This window comes from Typopeltis vanoorti, chromosome 24 (genome assembly GCF_054136105.1).
Source record: "Typopeltis vanoorti isolate ZY-2024b chromosome 24, IOZ_Tvanoo_1.0, whole genome shotgun sequence".
In the NCBI taxonomy this organism is placed as follows: Eukaryota; Metazoa; Arthropoda; class Arachnida; order Uropygi; family Thelyphonidae; genus Typopeltis; species Typopeltis vanoorti.
The window spans coordinates 10,770,567-10,795,384 of NC_143572.1; the positions used below are offsets into that span (position 1 = coordinate 10,770,567).

At 34.0% G+C, this 24,818-nt stretch overlaps 1 protein-coding gene across 1 annotated transcript in view; it reads right to left on the reverse strand.

Annotated features, from left to right (window-relative positions):
- The window catches only part of Mondo (MLX interacting protein mondo), a 253,492-nt gene that overhangs the window by 124,957 nt on the left and 103,717 nt on the right, over nt 1-24,818 (reverse strand). Inside the window, exon 9 of the mRNA XM_090413412.1 lies at nt 10,021-10,297. Coding sequence (XP_090269538.1) covers nt 10,021-10,297 — 277 coding nt within the window. The remainder of the gene's footprint in view (nt 1-10,020; nt 10,298-24,818) is intronic.

Here is a 24,818-nt window from a genome sequence, read left to right on the forward strand (position 1 = left end):
ATATATATCTAGAAGTATAAGGCTGGTGATTATGACAAGCTTAGTAGACAGTTTGGAGTTATAGAATGGAATGAGGAGTTGAGCAGAAAGGAAATAAATGCTGCTTGGGAACTGACAAATCAACATTTAATAGCATCAATGTGTGAATGTATTCCAAAGGTTGAATAAGGTAGGTGTCAAATGTATGAATGAGGGGATTAAGCATGAAATCTGGAAGAAGGCATTTTATAGGCAGCACAAGATCAATAACGGTAATAATCAGTTGTACAAAGAGTATACAGAGCAGGCCAGGAGAGTGACTCAGCTAGTAAGCACAGCAAAAATGCAGTACAAAAAATCCTTGGGAGGTTTTTCGATATGTCAAGCAGAAAGACAAATGATTATGGCAAGATGATGTTAATGGATGAAAGTGAGATACTTCATGTGCAAACTTTGTTTGCTTGCACTTTGGTGAAGGATTAAACCCATAATTTCTTGTCTAGTATAATTTACTTTGTAAGCAATTGGGGGGGTGGGACTAACAACTATCCACAGTGTTTTAATAATATGATGATATACTTTTTTTTTTTTTTACTTGTATATGGAAAATATGACTTCGGCATTAACATCGGTACTGCCCTGAATCTAGCTCCTGTCGATGAGACTTTGAATAATGACAGCAACATACATATTTGAAAGGAAGTGTGCTGCATTAAGTAATACTATAGCAACTGATGTCGAGTAAGCGGGTCTCTATATACAAATTACTCAGCCATAAAGTTATTTCGGATGCAAACTTTGTTTTACTAAGTTTTACTAAGCAAAACACTAAATTAGCAGTGTATAAAACAGTATTCTAAACACAAGTTTAACTTATTATTTCATGACACCTCCAAGGAGGGCACTTACTCAACAACTCTCCTCCGTCTTCACCACTTAATCCACCAACTACACTAAATCATCACTAACGCCGTCTACTGTCCACAACCACCACTAGTATTTTTGTCTAAATTGTATGTGTTCTGAAGGCCAATTTGTCTGTATATATGATGAAAAACCCAAGTTTCCAGAGGGTGGAAAACCTTGCTACCTCCATATGAGATTGGCTATCTCACCTTCAACTGAAAAATTTCCATATATATAAAGATTCTTCCTGTCATGACGAGAATCGAACTTGAGCCTTTCCCAATCGAAGGGTGCAATGTGCCCCTGTTCTTCCAATTGAGATACAGAGGTGCTAAGAAAAAGGCAAGTAGGGCCTGTCTGGGATTTGAACCCAGGACCTCTCACACCCAAAGTGAGAATCATATATCCCTAGACAAATGGGCCACAATGGATCTAAGCCCATTACGTAATGGTTATGCCACTAGTTATACACTGGTCAATCTTCTTCTGCAGCTTTTCCCACTTAAGTAGAGTTGCTGTTTGTAGCAAATCTCCTCCACAACTTCCTGTCTTGGGCTGTAGCCACATCCAAGTTTTTCATCCTCAAGTCCTCCTCCACCATCTCCCTCTATCTCTTCTTTGGCCACCTGTGCTTCCTCCTCCCCTGCAAATCCATCTACATGACCTTTTTTCCCCACATACTCTTCATCACATGACCAAACCATCAACCTTGCCTCCTGTATATTTGCTCCTAAGTTCGTAACTTTCACTGTTCCCCTTACATAGTCATTTCTAAGACGATCCTTTCTGGTCACACCGCACATCCACCTAAGCATTCTCGTCTCTGCTACCTCCATCCTGCTGATGTTATTTTTCCTCAGGACCACAGTTTCCAAAGCATATGTCATAGCTGGTCTCACTACTGCCTGTAGATTATGCCTTTTAGATTGATCCACCCTCTTATCGCAAGCACTCCAGCCATCTCTCTCCAGTTCCTCCATCCTGCTTGTATCCTGCATCCCACTTCCTTCTCATCCTGACCATCCTCTTTCATTGTTGAACCTAAGTATCTAAAGTCACTGACCTTCCTGATGATATTTCCTTCCAGCTTCAGATCTGTCTCCAATAGGATAATGTACAAGGATGTACATTATCCTCATTGTTATTGATTATCAATATGGATCACATTATGAAGGAAAGTGGTATTAAACCTGATATCAAAACTGGAGATGTTAATCTAAGCTCTTTGCTTTATGCGGATGATGTTATACTTCTAAATAAATCTGCTAGAAGTCTGCAAGATTCCCTGACTAAATTGAATAACTGTTGTAATGGTATCAAGGTCAGCAATAACAAGACAAAGACAATGAAAATATCAATTGCATTGTGAATGGAAAACCTATAGACCAAATAAAACATTTCAGCTACGTAGGCACACTTTTTAATGAAATATTTAATGAAATTTAAATTAAATATGGAAATAGACAACAGAATCAACAAAGCTGGTATGGTAGGAAGTACCTGTATACAAGACAGTGTTCAAACCAATTTTAACTTATGGATCCAAGAGCTGGGTTAGAAGTAAAACACTTGAACAAAGACTAGAGACCACAGATATGAGAGTACTGAGAAAGATTAGAGACATGAACAGATGGAATCAATGGTAATATCATATTAAATATGAGGATATTAGGAAAGAACTTGACATTGTTAGCATCCAGGAATGTGTTAGCAGAGCTAATCTGAGGTGGTATGGTCACTTAAACAAAATGGGAGAGGAAAGACTAGCAAAACAAGTGTTCTCTGCCAGGTTGGCAGGAAAAAGACCCAGAGGATGATATAGGTGGATTGATACAGTAAAAAGTGAACTTAGAAGACAGAAATATAAGATCTGATAATGTTGGAGTCTTCACAGGTAACAGATTGATTTGGAGGGAAATTTAGATAGGAAGTTAGTAATGATATAAGTTTTTCATGTAGTACTATCATATCTTGTACACCCCTTGAGGGTGCATGTCAGGAATTTGATGATGATGAACTATTGTTGTTTGCAACATATGCATGGTCATCCACCTGAGATGCAGTAAACACAACTTGTTGGACCAACAGTTCTTCTACTCAAAATATTTAACTGGTATGCATCTGATGCCACAATTACTACTTTTAGAGAGTGGACATGTTGGGGACTTGCAGCTCTGGCATCCTGCATGCCAAAGTGCAGAGCATCGTCATTTGGCATAATACTTTGTCCTCCATCTTGAAATGTTGATTGTGAAAATGTCACTTGTCATTTAGCCTGTATGATGTAATATACCCTTTGCCCTCCAAAAGTATTTATTATTATTATTAATTTATTTTATTGTGACACTTGTTTAGAATTTCATCAGCAGGAAGTGGTTTCACCTGTTTGGTACCATTTTGTACCTTAACCAATTAGAACCAGGGGTAATCAGCATGGTTCATTGTAAATGAGAAAGAAGCATCTGATACTTCAGTCTCAACAACTATGCCATTTTCAAATCAGTGATACAGTTATATTTTCCCACCTCTACAATGTTAATACTATGTCAGTGTACACAATAAAAGCAAAATGGAGTTGACTGTATTACTTGCATGAAATTTCATACTATCCATATTTTGAATTATCTATTCAACCTGTGGTCCGTAGACAGACTTAAATTGATTAAAGAATTATATATTTTTTAATTATCTAAAAAATATATATTTATATATAAAAATAATATATATAATTTTTACTTATTTTCGATAAGTAAAAATTATTGAAATCAAACGGAGACTTAAAAAAATCAACAAATATCGTCAGAATGTTCAAAGGCAGAAGCAATCAAACTACATTGTTGTTCACTTCACCCTTTTTATTATTCGTCATTCTGTTGCTAAATTTGTAGCAGCAGAATGATAATAATAAAAGAGGGGTGAAGTGAACAATAATATAGTTGTATTGCTTCAGCCTTCCCTTGCTGTTTTGTCAGATTTGAATTGAACATGTGTTATCCACATTTCAACCAATGGCTTGTTGTTTATTGATTTTTATTATTGAAGGTTTCCATCCTTCAACCAAGGTTCAGTCTGTCTTGAGAAGTGCTAAGTGATAATTGGACAAAGTGTGTCCTGAGTTAACCCCAGTATTATATATTTATATATTTTTCGGAAACGTTTTTTAATAATGGAAAAGTGGCTTAGAACTAGGACTTTGAAAACAAGGGCAAATGAAACAGGTGATGCTAACCCTAATTGTGATAGAAGTGTTGTAACAGCAAGTAAATCTGATACTATTAAAGAAGAATAAACAAGCAGTTCAAAGAAAAAATACAGTAAGAAATATAGCAGTTCATATTTGGAATTCGGGTTTACTTGGTGTGGAGATGAAAGTGAACAGAAACCTCAATGTGTTTTGTGTTACGAAGTGTTGTCGAATGAGTGCATGAAACCTGCAAAACTCCGACGACATTTAGAAACTAAACATTGTGATGTGAAAAATAAGCCAACTGAATTTTTTCAGTGACGCTTAGGGACATTAAATCATGGGAAAGATATAGTTTCGGCCATGAGTTCCATTAATAGCAAGGCACTGGAAGCATCCTATTTCTTAAGTTTGCACATAGCGAAAACAGGGAAACCTTATTCTATCGGTGAAAATTTGCTACTTCCAGCAATAAAAGATGTGGTAAAAACGATGTTTGGCAACAAGTTACTAAAAGATGTTGATTTGATTCCTCTTTCAAATGACACTGTCAGTCGCAGAATTAATGATATGGCAGGTGACGTAGAATCTCAGTTAATCGAAAGAGCCCTTATTATGTGTTACCAATAGACGAGACTACTCATGATACAAGTGATGCGCAGTTAATATGATATGTAAGATATGCATATGATAACGACATTCATGACGATATTCTGTTTTGGAGAACTTTGTCATTCCAAACAACTGGAGAAGAAATATTTCACACTCTCAATAATTACATAATACTCAAGGGGATCCAGTGGGAAAAAATGCATGGGCCTCTGTTCAGATTGAGCTTGCATCCTTACAGGCAGGCATAGTTGGGGGTTGTTTCTATGGTCAAGGAAGTGGTTCCGGATAAGAATCGGGTATATTGTTTCATACATAGGGAAAGGTTGGCCTCCAAAGGAATGTCACCAGAATTTAAAACTGTGCTATACAACTCTGTAACGCTAGTTAATTTTATTAAGGCTCGACCGCTAAATAACAGGTTGTTTTCAGTATTCTGCGATGAAATGGACAGTGAATATATACAACGTTTACTTCATTCTGAAATTCGCTGGCTTTCCTGGGGCAAAGTACTAACAAGGTTATTTCAATTCAGGCACGAAGTTTTATTAACGTAATTCTAATTTTGTAAATGAACGTAATTCTAATTTTGCATCACTGCTTGTTGACGAAGCATGGTTATCAACACTGTCCTAGCTTTCAGACATTTTTTTCGAAATTAAACGAACTAAATCTCTCCGTTTAGGGAAATTCTTTAACTGTTCTTGATGCCTACGACAAAATAAAGGCATTTGAGAAAAAACTGGTTTTATGGATTAATTATGTAAAAGACAGACAATTTGCACCTTTTCCAACATTGGAATCCTTTTTAGTGGAAAATGATATTTTTGTTGATTCTGAGTTTCTGGAAAGGGTTTGTAACCCCTTCAAAAATCTGAAACAGAATTTTGAAACATATTTTCTGAATAACTTTTATAAGAAATTTCTGTGGGTTCACGATCCATTTCAGGCTTGCAGTCATGAGAATGACCTTTCATTATCAAAAAAAGAACAGTTAATTGAGCTTTCAAGTGAGAGTGGGCTTAAAATGCAATTCCATGATCTTGGTTTGGCTCGATTTTGGATCTCCCTTTCAGTGAGAAGTGAATTTCCTGAATTATCTGAAGAAGCATAGAAAATCATCATGCAGTTCTCTACAAACTATCTTTGTGAGAAAGGATTTACATCGCTCCTTCAAATAAAAACAAAATGCAGAAATCATCTTCGTGTGTATGCCGATCTTCAACTGAATTTGACCAATATTGAGCCAGATATCCAGCAACTCTGCAAGGGCCGAGAAGCTCAACCATCTCATTAAAAGTAAGTAGTAACATAATTATATCATATTATTTATTTGTTTAATAAAAATTAAAAATTTGTTCAATGATGATATACTTTTAATCATTTATTTCCAATTTAATTAATTATGTTTCCTTATGTATTCAAAACATGCTTTTAGATGTATTATGTTATAAATGGCCCAGTTTTTCCGAAATATTGATAATTCCTACTTAGGTTTTTAAAAAAATTACGAAAAGTCAAAATGACGTATACGGAAATAAATTAAAAACACTATGTTTATTTTTGAAGTAAAACTTCAATTCCAACATCCTAAAATGTTATTTTTCTTGTTTTCTGTTCTCAAAATCGTCGATGACATTGTCGAAGTCTATTTCATCATTCAGTTGCTGTTTTATAGACAGTAAGGCAAGTTTCTTAAACAGCAAAAAGTACCGCCCGGGGTGACCCCCCCCACACCCAACTACGCCTCTCTAACTTAGTGGTCCGTAGATTATATTATTCAGTACTGTGCTTACTGCAATTGTGATTTAGTAACCACAATTAGTTAAGAGAATGCTTTACAACTATAAAAGTCTCTCCCATAAATAAAACCACGGCCCACTGATCTTCAAAGCCATCCAGTATGACGTGAGATAATGATAATTTGTTTCAAAATTAAGTAGCTTGAACCTGAATTCATCAGTCATATTTTGAAAACTATCTTTCTTTGCACCTGAGCTTACTTTATTTGATCTCTATATTGTAATCAAGAAAAAAATACTTTGTTAAAAAAACATTTAATTTTCTTGACCAAAAAGCTCTGGAAAGACTTTTAATGGGATTATATTGATCAAGTTTATATAATAAACAACTAAGTTATACCAACTAGTTTCACCAACTAAGACTGTTGGCATCTTCAGGGTACATAACTGATGTAAGGCACTAAAAAGTAAAAAACTGTTACAAACTATAATCAACCAATTCCAATTATATTAAACAAAGAACAGAGCACGTACAATACATTCATAGAGCGTGGATGATATCACTTGTTATTTAGGAACGTTCTATAGTTGGCACTATAATTCAGTTCTGGCAAGTTGAAGGATCTAATAAAGGTCTTCCAGATCATGGGCAAGATTAGTCCTTGGTTCCTGTTAAGGTTTTGTATACAGTGGGCAACTGTTGTAGCCTCCTTAAAAATTCGGGAGCGGAAGTCCTCCTCCATGTAAGGAATTGTGCTTCTATCCCACTCAATCTTTATACAAAACGTTTTAAGTCAAAACCTTCTATATCAGACAGCAAAGTTATTTTTAATTTATCGGATCATGTATTAACAAAACCAGAGATCAATATACTTAAAAAAGGGTTCAATTTTGCAATAACACCTCATAATGTTCCTAAAGTGGATATCATTTGTAATATAGAAATGATACAAATGATATCCACTTTATTATCATTTGTAATATAGAAAAGGCAGTCTCGTCGTTACCGGAACACATAGCTAATGATATTAGATTAAAAAGTAGTATCATCCTCTCATCTTCCAGAACTCCTAACAAAAACATCACTACTTGGAAAAAAGAACATTGTATAGTTTGAAAAAAAAAAGAAAGACATTATCATATTGAAGGCAGATTAAGGGAAATTCAACAGTGATTTTAAACACCAGTGATTACGAAGATAAGATTAACAGCTTACTGTCGGATACATCAACCTATCGTGTCCTAGTCACAGACCCAACACTAAAGAACCACAGTGATACCAACGATTTAATACGTCATATGATGAACTGGTCTATAGACTTAAAACGTAGATTGAAATCCATGCATCCACTAACACCAAGACTATATGGCACTCCTAAGGTACACAAAAATGGAATACCACTACACCCGATTGTGGATGGAATCAATTCACTAACTTATCTGTTCTCTAAACACCTGGCAGGCCTCCTCAAACCACACATCCATAATTCGGATACTTATATACGAAATTCGCAACATTTTGTTGGGAAACTGAACACCACCTCTATCTCCACGGATTTACTCGCCAGCATGGATGTTACATCTCTATTCACTAACATCCCTGTGGAGGAAGTCATCAACATTTTAGGAAGTTTGCTCCCACAAGACATTACTTCTCTGTTCCGTCATTGTTTAACATCAAACCTTTTCTTATGGAATAAAACCATATATCAGCAATTGATTGGACTTGCAATGGGTAGCCCCCTCTGTCGACCTTGTGCTGATCTCTTTATGGAGGATTTTGAAAGCAAAATCTTAACTCAAACAGACCCTAAACACAGTATGGTGGAGATACGTGGACGATATCTTTATCGTTTGGAACCACACAAAAAAGGACCTATTTGACTTTCTTAGCAAAATCAACTCTCTACACCACACAATCAAATTCACTCTAGAACTTGAAAAAGATAACCAATTATCATTTCTGGACACTTTAATTAAGAAGCTTCCGAATGGTGGTATCAACCTCTCAGTTTACCGCAAACCTACCAATACAGGACGTTATTTACATTTCACTTCCTGCCACCACATTTCTCAGAAACTTAGTATTGTACACATGTTGAAGAACCATGCCTCTCTCCTTACAACAGATCAACAAGACCTCCAGGAAGAACTATCCCTGATATCCACCAACTTTACCATGAATGGATTTCCTCGAAGACTCGTCCACAAGATACTTTTCTCTGAACCCCAACAAAGACAACAAGATGATGTACGTTATATTTCTACCATCGTCAATCCATACTTAGGGACAGTTTCCAATAAGATTGCTAGACTACTTAGACCACATAAAATAAGAGTGGCCTTTAAACCCACAGCAACAATTAGACAATTCTTAAGATCTCCAAAAGATAGCCATCCTTTCTCCAAATATGCTGGAGTTTATACCATACCCTGCTCATGCGGCTTGAATTACATCGGCTAAACTTCAAGGAGCCTTGAAATTAGGCAAAAAGAGCACATAGGTGACGTCAATAATAACAGAGAAGAAAAATCAGGGTTAGCTTTTCATTTCTCAAGAACGAACCATACCATAGAGTGGGATAGAAGCACAATTCCTTACATGGAGGAGGACTTCCGCTCCCGAATTTTTAAGGAGGCCACAACAGTTGCCCACTGGATACAAAACCTTAACAGGAACAAAGGACTAATCTTGCCCATGATCTGGAAGACCCTTATCAGATCCTTCAACTCGCCAGAACTGAATTACAGTGCCAACTATAGAACGTTCCTAAATAACAACAAGTGATATCATCCACGCTCTATGAATGTATTGTACGTGCTCTGTTCTTTGTTTAATATAATTGGAATCGGTTGATTATAGTTTGTAACAGTTTTTTACTTTTTAGTGCCTTACATCAGTTATGTACCCTGAAGATGCCAACAGTCTTAGTTGGTGAAACTAGTTGGTATAACTTAATTGTTTATTATATACACTTGATCAATATAATCTCATTAAAAGTCTTTCCAAAAAAATACTTTTTTTTTTTGAAAAGAAAGAGAGAGATGCATACTGAAATTGCATTGAATGGCTAAACAATAAGTAAACTATTTCACAGAAAAGTGAAAGATCAAATTTGGTAAAGTTAACAAGAGCTATATTGAAAGAAATACCAGAAATAATGTAAAAGTATTTCAAAATACTTCTTATAAATGTAAGAACTAATATTTATTTACTAAGTTGCTGATATTTTATTGGTTTTATACCCAGCATCTTCAGAATATAAACAGTAATTATTAGTTCATAGTAGTCAAGTTTACCAATCAAATTAATACTTGTTAGTCTACCCCTTTATTCAACAAGAAATGGCACCAATTAAGACTTTAGTTCTTTTTGTTGTCCACTACATTTTAAACTGTTCCCACTACTAACTAACTGTTGCTGTTTGCATACTATGACAAACTATTTACGTTTTGAAGATATCTGGTATAAAACTAATGAAATATCACTTTCACTTTCTACATGACTTCTTATAAATAATCTGGATATCCATATATATAAACAAGTGCATTTTTTTTCTATGAGCATATGAATAAATTATAAATATGTATAACACTCACCAGATGTTAGCAACTGTGCAAGAACAGCATTCTGTGGTAGAACTGCTGTACTGTTACCAATTGTAGCTGGACCAGACAGAACAGGATTATTAGATGTCAGAACTGTAGCACCTCCACATATGTTACTTGCAGTAAATGGTGCCAGTGAGGATTGACATGGTGGGGGACTGACGCTGATATTTGTGAGGGAGACTGCTTGTGATGGCGCCTGATGAAGGGACTTTGGACTTCCACTCTGAGGAGAGGAGACACTCCTTGATCTGACACGCTGTTTGTTCTGTGACATATATTACTATATATAGAATTTTTATGATATAATTTAAATTCCATAAATGCTTTAAAAAATCAACAGATACGTAGTGCTGATATGCCTATAATTCATTTATAAACTTTGTAATTCAACTCAAAATATGAATTTATATGAAGGATACAAAATAGGAAATTGCCCAAACACACATGAAGCAAACTGCAATATTAAAAGATGAAATGATCAGATCAAGATGAATTTTTGTGAAAGAAATAAAAGTTGGGAATTAAATTACTTATAAATCTGAAACAAATTGTAATGTTAAAAGAAGAGCACAGAACTGATTCTTCAAGTTAAATTGCTCAGCATTTACTGAATGAGTAGTGTAAGCTTATTTCAATTCGGCATCTGAATTGAAATACTGGTGACCCTCTCTAACAGAAGAAATGTAACAAAAGATGTGACAGACAAGGAGCTCACCTATATTCAGCATTCAGAAATTTTTCAATCCAATAAATACAAAAAAGTAATACAATTCTATACTCTCATAAATGATATGGGAAGAGGAAGGAAATTCATATTATTTACCCACTCAAATAAGAGCCATTCATAAATACCACAAACATAAGGTTAATTCAAATCTAATGAATCTTAAATGTTAAAGATCACAGCAAACAAATTTTAAGAACCAGAACTAAATACATTAGAAGTAAATAGACATTTTCAAGAGTATTTTGTATATTATTACTTACTCTCTCTCTCACACACACATTTGAGATGTCTATTTTAATGAAAGTTAAAAACAGTCAGTAGTATTAAAAATTCTTAAAACTCCTTTCCTATATTCAATTACCATATCTGGTATATGTGAATGATGACTGAAGCTGAGGAAAAATAACATAAGATTTTTCTATTTGAAATCAAGAAATCTCATGAATTCACCCCTGGCAAAAAGTATCCGATTGATGTTGTCATGCAATATACACCATATATTGCATGACAACTGCAATATACACCATATATTTTTTGGAAAGTTTATCATATAAACGTTTTAACAAGCAAGAAATGAAATAACTCACTTTAAAGTATAAAAAGAAAAGAAATTTTTTATATGATTCAAAGATTTAAAGGCTAATTTAATTATCTGTGTTAGAAAAAAGTATCCAATCAAGCTGACAGTTGAAAAAAAGTAAGCAATTGCTGAGGAACTAAACATGTATCATTTCCCAATGCAAATCTACAACTGTCTGTGCACGCATAAAGCATAAAGAAAATGTTTATAAGGAGCAGCATTGTGATTGCAAAATCTGAATTCTATCTGCAGTGTTAAAGGATGGCTACTGTGAAAGACCCTTTGAGAAATTTAAAAAACAGAATGATTGAATATCTGAAAGATGGAATGTCTCAAAGACAAGTAGCTAGATTATTAAAATGCGCTCAAAGTATGGTATGTGACATTTGGAAAAAATATCATTCGACTAATAGTGTAAAAAGCATGCCTCAAAGTGGATGTCCACATGCCACCTCATGCAGACAGTACAGAAAACTGGCTGAACTTCCAAGATCATGTGACGTTCAATATCCAAACAACTTAATGCTGCATGGTCGAACTATAGAGTGACTGCACAGTATGAAACCAGCTGAATGGTCAAGGATTTCACTTTTGCAAAGCTAAAATGAAATCTTTTTTTTTTTGACAAAGCAACACAAAAAAGAGCATTTCCGGTGTAAAAATCATTTTACACCGGATGTAAAAATCCGGTGTAAAAAGCAAATTCGTGATGAATCTCGAATTTGCCTTGAACTGGTGATAATAACAGTACTTTTGTATAGAGAAGAGTTGGTGAAAAGTTCTTCAATGAGTGCATTAATAACAAGGCTAAATTTTCACCCTCATTAACTATTTGGGGTTGCATGATATCACAAGGCATTGGAAAACTGTATCGTGTTACATATATTCAACTCCAAAGTCTACAAAGAAATTTTTGAGCATTTTTTGGTTCCTAGTATCGAAAAATGGTTCAAGATTCCAATGACTTCATTTTTCAAGACGATAATGCATCTTGTCACTGTAGCAGATGAATCAAGAACTATCTGCGAAACAGTGGAAACACTCCAATTAATACTATGACTTGGCCTTCAAATAGCAAAGACCGTAATCCGATCAAAAATGTTTGGAATATTTTAAAGTGAAAAATCGACACCAAAAGGTCCACAAATGTCATTGAATTACGTCAAGGAATCACAGAAAGTTGGAGTGAAATTCTGCCAACTTACTCTCAAAAGCTTATTGAGTCCATGTCACGAAAGATGAAGGCCATTATTCAGGCTAAAGGAGGAATAACAAAATACTGAGTTCGGTGATCGGATATATATTTCCAGATCAAAGAATAATCACATACTTTATTCTTCAATGTTTGATTTCCATTCACTTAATTTCTGGTTAAAAGTAACTATAAAATATTTTTTTGTAATAAATTTTATTTCTTTACTAATCGTATTTATATTCACAATTGTTCAATTTGAACAGAATTTATGTATTGAGGAAAAATAAATTCTAATATATATATATATGTGTGTGTTAGTGTTACAGTCATTGATCGGATACTTTTTGCCAGGGGTTGTAATTTCTGGGTTTGTAAGGGTTTCCTACTGCAGAATCCTCTCATATTAAGTTCCTCTTTAAACTGGCCACATAACTGAAGGACTTCCTAGAACTGTATTTAGCTTGTTCTGTATTATAGAAGAGATAAAAAAATAGTACTGCTTTATGCATTACTGCATCTTTCTCATCATCTCACATTTCAAAACCTCTACAAATTTCATTCCTTTCTATCAATCTCTCATCTGCCATCCTTCTCAAATTACTCTTTACTCTTACCAAACCGCTCCTAATTTCTGTAAAAATTTTCATGGCTGTATACAGATATCGTACCATATAACTTTTGGAACCATGTCCACAATAGAATATAACAAAATTAATTTAATAAATTAAGAAGTAAGATTCAGATGTTTTTCCAGAAACTTAAGATGGCATTTTCAAATGCCATCATTTGAAAATTATTTTAGTCCATTTTCAAATGGACTAAAAATGGACCTAAGATTTAAAAAATGGCTTACAGTTAAGGAGAGTACATATCTGGAGCTGAACAGTCATGTACAATTGTTTTTGCATAACAAGTCAGTTTCATCACACATGCTTGCTGAAGGTTTATCAGAGTAGACTACCAAATTCTGTTAAGGATAACATCTGCTCAGTTTGGTTTTGGAATACTTGTTCTGTTTCCAACAAAAGACTGAGATTTAAAATTGAGATCTATCTATACAGTAACTTGGTTTTCTTCCAGTTAATGAAATTACTAAATATGACAGTATACTGAGCACTTCCGGATTCAATGTCACTGAATTTACTATTAAGTAAAATGAAACCATTTACTGCACACAGATTCTGATTTAAACTAACCAAAAAACTTTCCATTAGCAGTGCAAATATTCCGAAACCTCACTGAGCTGATAGTTTTCAAAATTTGCAGTCAGCTTCAATCACTAGCATGTGATCTCTTTACTTATAGGTCATTTCATCACAAATCAGTTAAATGTTCAGTTAAATCTCTGATAAATCATATATGTAACTTGTCAATTTATTAAATTTAATCTGTTACATTCTACTGTGTACTGACTCCATTGCTTCCCACTGCTGAATCACCCATTCCTATCTTTGCGAGGATTCATTTTTTGCTTAGTGGATGAGAGGAATGGCCACTCATTCATTTATTTTCTAAAAATGGTTATGAGTGCTTTGCCAGCAAATGAGTTTAAGGAGAAGTATGATAGGAACTGTGTGCTTATCTTACCTCTCATCATTCACAGATTAATTTACAGACAAACACCATGGGCAAGTAGTAGATGGCATTGTGTATAGATGATGATATTGGTGTAGCACATAGACAGTAGTACTGTGTGCCCTTCTCACAATGCATCCAATACAATACAATCTGAAATGGTGACATTCTTTTATCGTTGATGATTTAATGTCCTCAAAGTTAGAGCAACAAAGGTCATGGAGTGAATAGTATTTCCACTCTACGATCAAGTGGCTATGGATTCAAATCCCACTGTAGCATGGATGCCTTAGGAATCTTTAGGTGATACATGATTCATCTTTTCTTAACCAGTTCTTTTTCTAGGTATACCACAGGAGTCACTTCTCTTCTCAATAACTCAGACCTCAATCTTGTGCAAGCTTTCTCTCCCACAGAACACTTACTAGAGTTTCTACTCTTCCTTTCCATGGCTAGATGACTACTTCCAGTCTTCTGATCCTAACAATGAGCAACTTATAAATGTTATTTTCACTTATATAAGGGCTTTCATTCCCTACTCTCTTCCCATCCACTTTTGACACCATTAACAACGATTATAGCAAGACATTTCAAGGGGGGGGGGGGGGAAATTCATCATATGCATGTGGCTTGTGACAAGAATATCAGTTTCATACTCAATCTATACCAAAATATGCAATGAATGAAAACAACCATAAGTAAATCCAAATGTGACTACAAAGGGGTCAAAAGCAAAAAAACTCACCTCCTGTCCAAATGAGAGTCATTCTTTTTAGTCCCTTACAAAGGCAATGACACAACTTCTGCTAACCCATACTTCCACGTTCTCTCATTCAGATAGCACCACCTACAGCATCTAAAAACAAAGCTGATCTCCTAACAGCACCATTCTCCAACTACTGTAACATCAAGCAAATCACTTCCCCATTTCTCACAAAAAAAGATCTCAACTAGCCTTCCCTTACCTTCAATAATACACAAATCAATGTAGCCTTCTACACAAATTTACCTGTCAGTCTTTGGAGTGACATTTACCTGTAACCTTTCCTCAAATAAACACATTCACAACAACAGTATTTGCCCTCTAAAAAATTAGGCATCCTTTTCTACTCAAGATGTTACTTTTCAATCATCCAGCTACTGACCATATTAATCTCAAATCTTTCCATACTGAGAATACTGCTCACAATTTTGGGGTAGTGCATCAAATTCCTCCAAAAAAAAAAAATTCTTAATACTCCAGAGGAGAACAAATAATAGGTAATTTCTCTCCATTTCACTGACTTGTTTTAACCACTATCTCAGAAATGGTCTGTTTCAGCTCTGTCTTTTCTACTCCACTGAAAACTGACACCCATCATTCTTCCACTCAGCTTGTTAAAACACAAGCAGCAGCTGCATAACATCCCTGTAATGTCCAACTGCAAATGTACAGAAACTGCCTGCTCTCTTCCTTGTTTATTTCATTGCCTCTTTCTCTGGAACAGCTTTCTTTACAAAGTGCTCTTAAACAAAAATCTTTAGCTTTTTCAAGAAAAATGCCTTTCCCAATCCTTGATCACACTCATAGCACTAATGTTCTATGGGTTTTTCTGCCTCTTTTGTGTGGACCAGGATTCAGCAAATTCTGCAAAACCCTACTTGCCATACAAAAAAATTACTTGCTTGCCTGAGTTCTCTCCCACCTCATTTTTTTTAATGATATGTTCCAATAAGTCAGTAGGAGTTCCATAGAGTGATCAGTAGTAGTGTGGTAGCAGTGGCACTCTATCTGCATTTTTTAAAGTAAAAAATATATTGTTTGGAAAGTTATTTCTTATTAAATAAAAAGTATTCTATTTTGTCAAGTCTGCAGCTACTCAGCAACTGGCAAAATCTACTCAACACGTGTGAGTGAGCAAACATATGATGATCCCTATGTGGGACTGATATTAAAAAAAAAAAAAAAAGACAATAATAAATTATTTTAAAGAAATAAGCTACAGAAGCACAATTAATGAAATAATTTTAAATAATTAAAAATTATTCCAATTCTTGCTATTTTACATGAGCTTACAGATGCTCATGTAATAGCAATAATAATAAAATTATACAGTAAATGGATGGTAACTATATAATTATTGAGTTTGAACAAGTTTTGAGCAAAGTAGCAAAATTATGGACTCCATTTCAGTTTAAGAGTGAAAACTGTGTCTGCAATAGCAAAGGGAGCTAGTCATTATGACAAAGTTCAATATCACTGTGATTATCTCTGCTGAATGGACCAAAAGATTTTAAGATTTTGAAAAATTCTCCAAATATGGAACAATACATCATATATCATATGAAAAGATCTATGGTTGGTAAAAGAATGGGTAAAAAATTAAGGAAAGAATTAAACCTGAAAAATTTAATTTGTCAGGTTTAATTTTTTACATTAAATCTATATATGGGAGGTTTTCAGTTACTTCAGTTTTTTAAGGTGAGGGAGGGTATTAAAATACATTAGATGTCACAATTCAAACATCTATTATTTCTTATATTTTGCCAAAGCTAAACTGGCATTTTCAGGAAACAATATATAGATATAGTGACAGTATATACACACTCATACTGGTGTGTGCACACTATCATATATATAACTGTCGTGAATATTTAAAATATCATTTGATTTCTTGCATAGATAGTTATAGTTGTTGTACTATATATTAGGAATATGTTATTGGGTATTACACTCAATTAGTGATAGAGAAATAGAAAACTAGGAGGAATTCACATTCAGGTATATGATATATATCGGTAAATAAAGATGAAACAATTTTAAATTTAAAACTGTGACAGTAGTTGAAATTATTGTAATTAATGAATGGAATATGATCAGTGATTAGTCCCATAAAAAGGGAACTTACAAACTTAATGCATGACTTGTCAAAATTAATTGGACTAAATCTTGAAATTCTACTAATGTTCAAGTGACTGCATTCTTGAGTGTTGCTGAACTTCAGTGGTTTATGTCTGTAGCAATCAAGTATGCCAGGCCATCATGTTAATAGACCCATTAGTAGCCCTAGAGATATAGTCTCAAGTCACCAGACTAGAGGAAACTACCTAGAAGTGAAACATTCATCCAAAATTTAAGGTGCACTACATGACATTGAGGATTGGACATTAGTCCAGGATCCCTAGCATGGTTTATGTCTGTAGCAATCAAGTCTGCCAGGTCAACAGTTTTAGTAGATCCATTAGTAACCCTACATATATCATCTCACATCGTCAGGCTAGAGGAAACTATCTAGAAGTGAAACATTCATTCAAATGCAAAGTTGCAGTGTTACAATGAACAAAATTCATTTAATATCTAATGGTGCTTAATACAGTTGCGTGAGATCCAAAGTTAAATAACTGGAAGGAGATCTCCAAACTGCCTTTAAGGAATGCAGAAAACTGATTAGGGTTCCTGGACTAATGTCCAATCCTCACCATCATGTAGTACACCCTGTTAGTAGTATTCACTGGACACTGAACAAACAAGGATAGGATAGAGTGGCAATTTGGGACTTAGACAACTAACAGTATTCTATATTCGCTTAAACCAGAAACAAACATGCCGATACAACTTGATGAAATTTCATGCCAGCTGGGATGCCATCAGGTTAAACAAGAATCAATGGAAAAGAAGTTGAACTCGCAGAACTAGAGAAGTATCATATTGACAATTTGTATTACTGAGACAAAGAAGATTAAAACAACAATATTGTAATAACCAAAGCTGACAAAGGTAATGCCACTGTGATAATGAATCAAACAGAATATGAAAACAAAATGCATGCTCTCTTACAAGATCATTTTACATACAAAACCATAGATCATAATCCTACTAATACAGAAAAGAATGGATCTCAAATTATTGAAGAAAGTCATTTCCTGTTCTAAAGAAACTGTTAACAAACGCAAGTCTTTTCGTGTAAAACCAACCAGAATATATGGAGCACCCAAAATTCACAAACAAGATGCATCCCTATACCCAATTGTTGATAATATAAACTTGCTAAACATTTGGTTGAATTACTAGCCTCCCTCACAGGTAATTCTTCCTCTTTTATAAAAAATGTATTTTCATCTAAAAAGTATATTAAAAAGCTCAAACATGATAAGTTTCAATATTACTCTGCTATTCACTAATGTATCGTTAACTGAGATCATTGATTTGTTAGTCATCCCCCCCCCCATCCTGTCCCCGGGCATATTTGAATTATTCAAATTTACTGTACAGTACAGTATATACAGGTTATTTCACATGGAAAGGGAAAATATACAAACAACCAGATGGGACAGCCATGAGCTTCCCCATTTGGCCACTTTCTACATAAAACACTTAGTAAACCAAGCACTCAACACAGCCACTTGCAAACCAGTAGTTTAGCTGTGCTATGTTGATGTGTTTGCTATTTGGCCACATTGTCCAAACACATTTTTAGATATACATTAGATACATTTTTAGTGCATTTAAATAGTCAACACCCTAAAATCCACTTCACAATGGAAAAGGAAACTAATAGCTGTTTATCCTTCTTAGTCACATGCCTTCAATGCTTCTTTTTCTATTTATAGAAAAAAAACCCACACATACTAGAGGATATTTGCACAAACAATCACACCATCATCCAGCTGAACAATATGGCATCCTAAAAACACTAACTTACAGAGCTAGAGTTATCTGCTTCAATGATAACACTCTAACCAATGAACTCACCTACCTTTGCCATGCTTTTTTAGCCAATGGCTGTAATTCCCAAAACATAGAAAAAAATACTAAATGTCCTCCCCCTCAAATCCCATTCTTCAAGTAATAAACTAGACCACAATGAAACACTTATTCTCCTGTACATTGAGAGAACATCTAAAAAAAATATTCAGAGTGCTTTTATGGTTGTATCAATTTCATAATAGACAGTCACATTTTAAGATCAAATTAATACTTGTTAACTCTTTCTTTATCCAACAATATATGGCACCAATTAGGACTTTGGTTCTCTGTGTTGTATGTTACAATTTTAAACTGTTTCCACTATTAACTTATGGTTGCTGTTTGCATAGTGTGATATACTGTTTTGCACTCTGAAGATGTTGGATATAACACCAGCAAATAAGTATGAATTATTTTCTTATTATTCTTGAGTTGTGAATTAAAACTGTTAAAAACTAATGACAAACTATCAACACATAAGCCTTCTTACCCATTTAAAACAGGTTAGATCTTGCAAAATAATAAACAGAGGATGTTATATTTGGGCAACAGTGATCAGGGAAAGGAAGGAATAGCAACAGCATTCAAACCTAATATGAAGATAAACTTCTTGCTTGGGGGGGAATTTCAAGTAGAGTTATGTGGGCAAATTTCAAAGTGAGGAAATTGGAGAGCAAATATAAATTTGTGCCTATGATCTCACAAACGTTCTATTCAGGAAGAAGTGGAAGAATTTTTCGAGTCATTAGAGAAGGCAACTGACATGAAGAAAATGGAAAAGCTGGTCCATGTTGGGATCTAAACAGCAAGGTAGTGTAAAAATAATCATAATTTAAAATTTTTAATATTTTTTACGTATTGTTCATGTTAGTATGTTTATTAGTTTTAGTTTCATAACATGTATTGTTGGCACTTGCGATGCGCCCGTTATTGAAATTGTTTTGTCAAAATGAATTGTAAAGAAGTTAAAAAAAATTGATGTACTCACCGGATTTGAATACTTGTGTTACTTTAAGCCATTATACCTAACTTCTTGTTTACCAGTTTCATGGAGTGCGCATGCTTGTCGAGAGGGTTGATGTGTGATTGACAGGTGACAGAAAGCGTTCGGTATCGTAGCAACGGAGAGTAAACAGGAGAGCATTCGGAAGGAATTTAGAACACAAGCCGGCAGACATTTAGATTTGAAGGAACTTGAGTTTCTTTTATGTGACAGTCGGAGGAAAATTAATAGTATATTCCGAAAAAGAAATCGTGGAACTATGAAGTTTTAATGTGGAATAAGTATTGATAAATAAAAGGAAAATATTGCTATAGACGTTTTAAAAGGAATATTGGAGGAAACGCTAATTGGAAGATTAGTAATAGATTCCGAAAAAGGGAATCATAGAGCTGTACGTTTTTTTTTTTAAAGTGGAAGAGTTAAGAGACTGTCAATAAGCATTAGTGAATAAAAGAAGAAGGTGCAATTTACATTCTATAGGAATGTTCGAGAAAACTCTGATTAGGAAGTTTCATCTGTATTAAGGACGCCGGATCTAACCATTATTTCTACTAAAAAGAGACAGAATTGAGTCAGGAAGAATTAATGTGTGCTACATAAGTGATGAGAAAGAATCCTATGAAAATGAATAATAAAGTCATATCTTCGGAAAAGGGCCTTGACAGAGAAAGAAACTGGCTATGAACAATTTGTCATTGTGAAAACAAAGTGTTTAGTCTAGTCTTAAGTGTAAGTTTAATTTTAAAATAATCCAAATAATCCAATTGGCCTTGGATCCAATTAATTCTGTAGTTATAGTTATGTAAAGTTGTTTGAAGTGTATATGTATTGTTTTGTTTTATTAAATGTGTTTATTTTGTATTTTGGTCTTGAGTCAAAAATAGTAAAATTTTTTGGATTCTGAAAGAAATAGTAAAAAAGGAGGTCATTGCACCAATCAGAGTGAACCCTTGTGCAATAAATAAATAAAAGCACTCGGAAATAAAAAAAAATAATTATTAGAAACAGAGATTAAATAAAAATCCTATATTTAAACAATGGTGCAGCCGGTAGGATTAAAATAATTTAAAAATCTCTTTCCCTAATTTTTACAGTAGGAAATGATTCCCCAGCACAAAGAAAAGTTTTGGAAAATTTGGAAAAAAGGCAAAGCTAATAATTATGGTAGGTACATGTTGGATTACAGTTCAGAACAGTCATCACTGAAACCATGTTCCAACAGAGGAAAAACAGAAGTCTTATTATATTATTGATGATTTTTCAAATCTCCTATATATAAGTATATAAGGGATTTGAAATTGGAAGCAATCATCAATAGTTTTAAGTGGGATAAAAATGAATATCATATTGAAAAGAAAAATGGGGTGCAAAAAAAGTTCTGAACAAAAAAAGAACAAAACCTTGGAGCTCAATGGCAACTCTGAAGAGAACACTGATTCAGATAAGGAAGTATGTGGTAAAATTGTCTGCAAGGTTAGAAAAAAATCAGTACTCCACAGTGAATGTAAGAAGTTAAAGGCAGTCCCGGAAAAGAAGAAAGCATATTGAATATTCCTAGCAAGTAAGCTGTCAGATGCCTAAAATGCAGAGAAAATAAATGTAAGACGGAAGCAATGTGTAAAAGTAGCTAAACACAAGCCATAGGAAGATTTTGATAAGAATATAGAAGCTAAATTTCAGGAAGATGAACAAATGTTCTGGCAGCAATTTCAAGCTTTGAAATGGAGAAAAGATTAAAGGAATAATTAGAGATAATAAAGGTGACATGTAAACTGAAACTAAACATATTCTGGATATCTGGTAATTACTTTGAAAGGCTATTAAATGAAATAAGCAGTGACAGAACAGGTAGAAAATATTTTTTAAGATGAAAGCAATCTGGGGTGTACACATTTCAATACTTGAGCTGGGAGAAAAAAAAAAAAAAACTATGAAAATATGAGATGTGTGATAGGCAAGTGGATGATATTTGACCAGCAATGCTCAAATATATAGGTATAAAAGTTTTACAGCAGCAATAATGCTTAATTCAGAAAGCCTAGTCAGAATGCTAAATTTCAGATAACTGGAGTAGAGTTCTCATAGTTCCCATCTATAGAAAGGAAAATAAACCCGAATGTGGGAATTATAGAGAAATTTCTATACTGAGTATTTCAGGTAAAATTTATGCAAGCATACCTGAGAAGAGGCTAAGAAAAATTGAGAAAGAGAATCTCTGAGAAGAATAAGCTGGGTTCAGGCCAAAGAGAGTTGTCAGGATCGAATTTTTACCATATGACAAACTGAGAAATCCTGGGAATAACAAGGATCTGTATTTAAATTTTGTAGATCTAGCAAATGAATATGACAAAGTGCCAAGCTGTTCAGAGCACTACAGTTATATGGAATAAATGGGACATTATATCAAGCAATACATAGTCTGTATTTGAATTGTAAGCCAGCAGTTTGACCTGAAGGATGTATAGGAAGATGCTTGATGTAAAAGCAGGTATAAGAAAAGGGTACACTTTATTCTTATTCATTATCTATGTGGATCACATTATGAAAGAAAGTGGCATTCAACCTGATATTAAACTTAGCTCTTTCAATTTATGTAGATGATTATGTACTCCTAAACAAATCTAGTGCAAGTCTCCAGGATTCTTTAATTTAACTGATTAACAGCTATAACAAATTTGGTGTGAAAACTGACAATAAAAAGACTAAAACTACAAAAATAAGCAAGAACATGGAAAATTTCATACTGCATTCTTCAGAAAGAACCTATAACATAAGTAAAATCTTTCAACCATTTAGACACAATTTTAAGTGAAAGTGGCAATTAAATATGGAAATAGACAATGGGGAGATAGGTGAATAAAATTGTACTGATAAGAAAGAAATTAGTCATAGCATTAAATTACATAATGCAGTGTTCAAAGCAATTTTTAACCTGTGGACTGAGAGCTGGGTTAGAAATAAAACCACTGATCAAAGAGTAGAGACCACTCATAGAGCTCTGAGAAAAATTAGAGTGAACAGATGCATAGTCATATTAAAAATGAAGATATTAGAAAGGAAACTGACATTGTTAGCATTCAAGAATATGCAAGCAGAGCTAATCTAGGGCCTATGGTTAGATAAACAGATGTTTCATGCCAAGACAGTAGAAAATGACTCAGGAGAAGTTCAAGAAGAACTAGGTATTTTGATGCATTAAGTATGGCACTATAATATAGAAATATAAGATCTGACAATATTGGAGTGACAAGTGACAGCCTGATTCTGAGAAAAATTGTTACAATGTACAAATACCTTGTACAATGGTACAGAGTATTAAGACAGTTGAAAATCTTCTTGAGGAATGATATCAAGAAAATTATGAAGCTGGTGCTTAAAATCATAAAGGTATGGCCCATGTTCTGAAGGTTGTAAATATTAAACCTCAGAGAAAGGAGGTTTTAGAATACCAGACATTACTACTTTGCTTTTCAGAATGCAGATCTTACTACAGAAACTTAACTACTTTTGCCACACTTTTGTAATCAATGGCTACAACTCCTATAAAGTAGATAAACTGCATATCTGCCTCTCTAACCTCCAACACACAAGACTAAATTACTATTAGTTTTGTTCCATATACGAGTGGGGGGGGGGGGGGGGGTGATGGAAAGTTCTGATACGTAATTACCTAGAACAAAATTGATATTAAAACAGCTGATATAACCACAAGAAAGAAAAAGAACAAATTATTACAAATACAAATTTAATATCATTTTTGTTCTCGGTGTTTATCAGAACTTTCCAGATCCTCCCCCCCCCCTCATATTAGGGGTTTGTCTGAAAAGATAGCTAAAGTACTAAATAAATACTTTATTGAAGTATTTATTTAGTACTTTAGGTCATAAATAAATACAATCTTCATACCATGTTCAAACCAGCAAACCATCACTCAACAAAGGTCAAACTATTCACCATCACATTGAGTTTACTATGGAAAGACAAAAAGATTTGCTAGTATCTTAACATCTATCTCATAGAACAAGGAATACATTTGCTATCATGATTACTGTAAGTCAGAACATGCTCTGGACACCCCTTCATACAGAATTAGATGGAAGAAAATTAATGTGCCACATCGAAGTCATTCCAAGATGAGACTATTTTTAGAGTCAGCAGTAACACATTCTCTGAACCTCAACAAGTGTGGGTGCATTAATTTGCATAATTTTTATTTTTTTTGGGAGGGGGGGAGAGGCAGTTATTTCTAGATGACTTACAACCCAACAACTCTAAAAACTTCTGTCACAATTTGAAGTGTTTCCTACACTCATTATTGTTTGTGTACTGTTACAAAGATTTATGCTCTGAAAATGATGATTAAAAAGCTAGTTATTAGCCAATTAATAAATATCTTTTTATTTATTGTTTTGGTGTTAAGTATTCATGCTTTAACACCATTACACAACATCAAAACAATAATTTGCAAACAACAGTGCTCTACTAAAATTACTGTATAGTTATAAAATAAATGGAAAAAAAGAAGAACTGAAAGACTAAGAAAGTGATGGCATGAGTCCAGAACAGGAATGATAGGAAGAGAAGATTAGTTTAGTAATGCTTTTCTTCAATTCAAAATCTTGAACCTCAAATTTATAAATTAAATGTGGACTTGTTGTATCAATGACTACATGAATCAATACAACTGTAATTTGAAGTAAATTATGCTCTTGTTTTTATCCTTTACTCAACCATGAGCAAACAAAAGTTTGCATGTGAGGAAATTTCAGGAATAGGCTACTTGCATATGGAGAAAGGTGAAGATAAGTGCATCAATTTGCCCTAGTATCCCATAATACACCACACTTCCATTTGGTTGTATATATTGGCATGAACAGTAATTCTCACTGATGAGACAAATGAAGGTCCAACCTATTCTAGGTAGTGACTAATGCATAGAAGTATATGCAACCAACAGGAATTGCTCTACAAAATGGGATA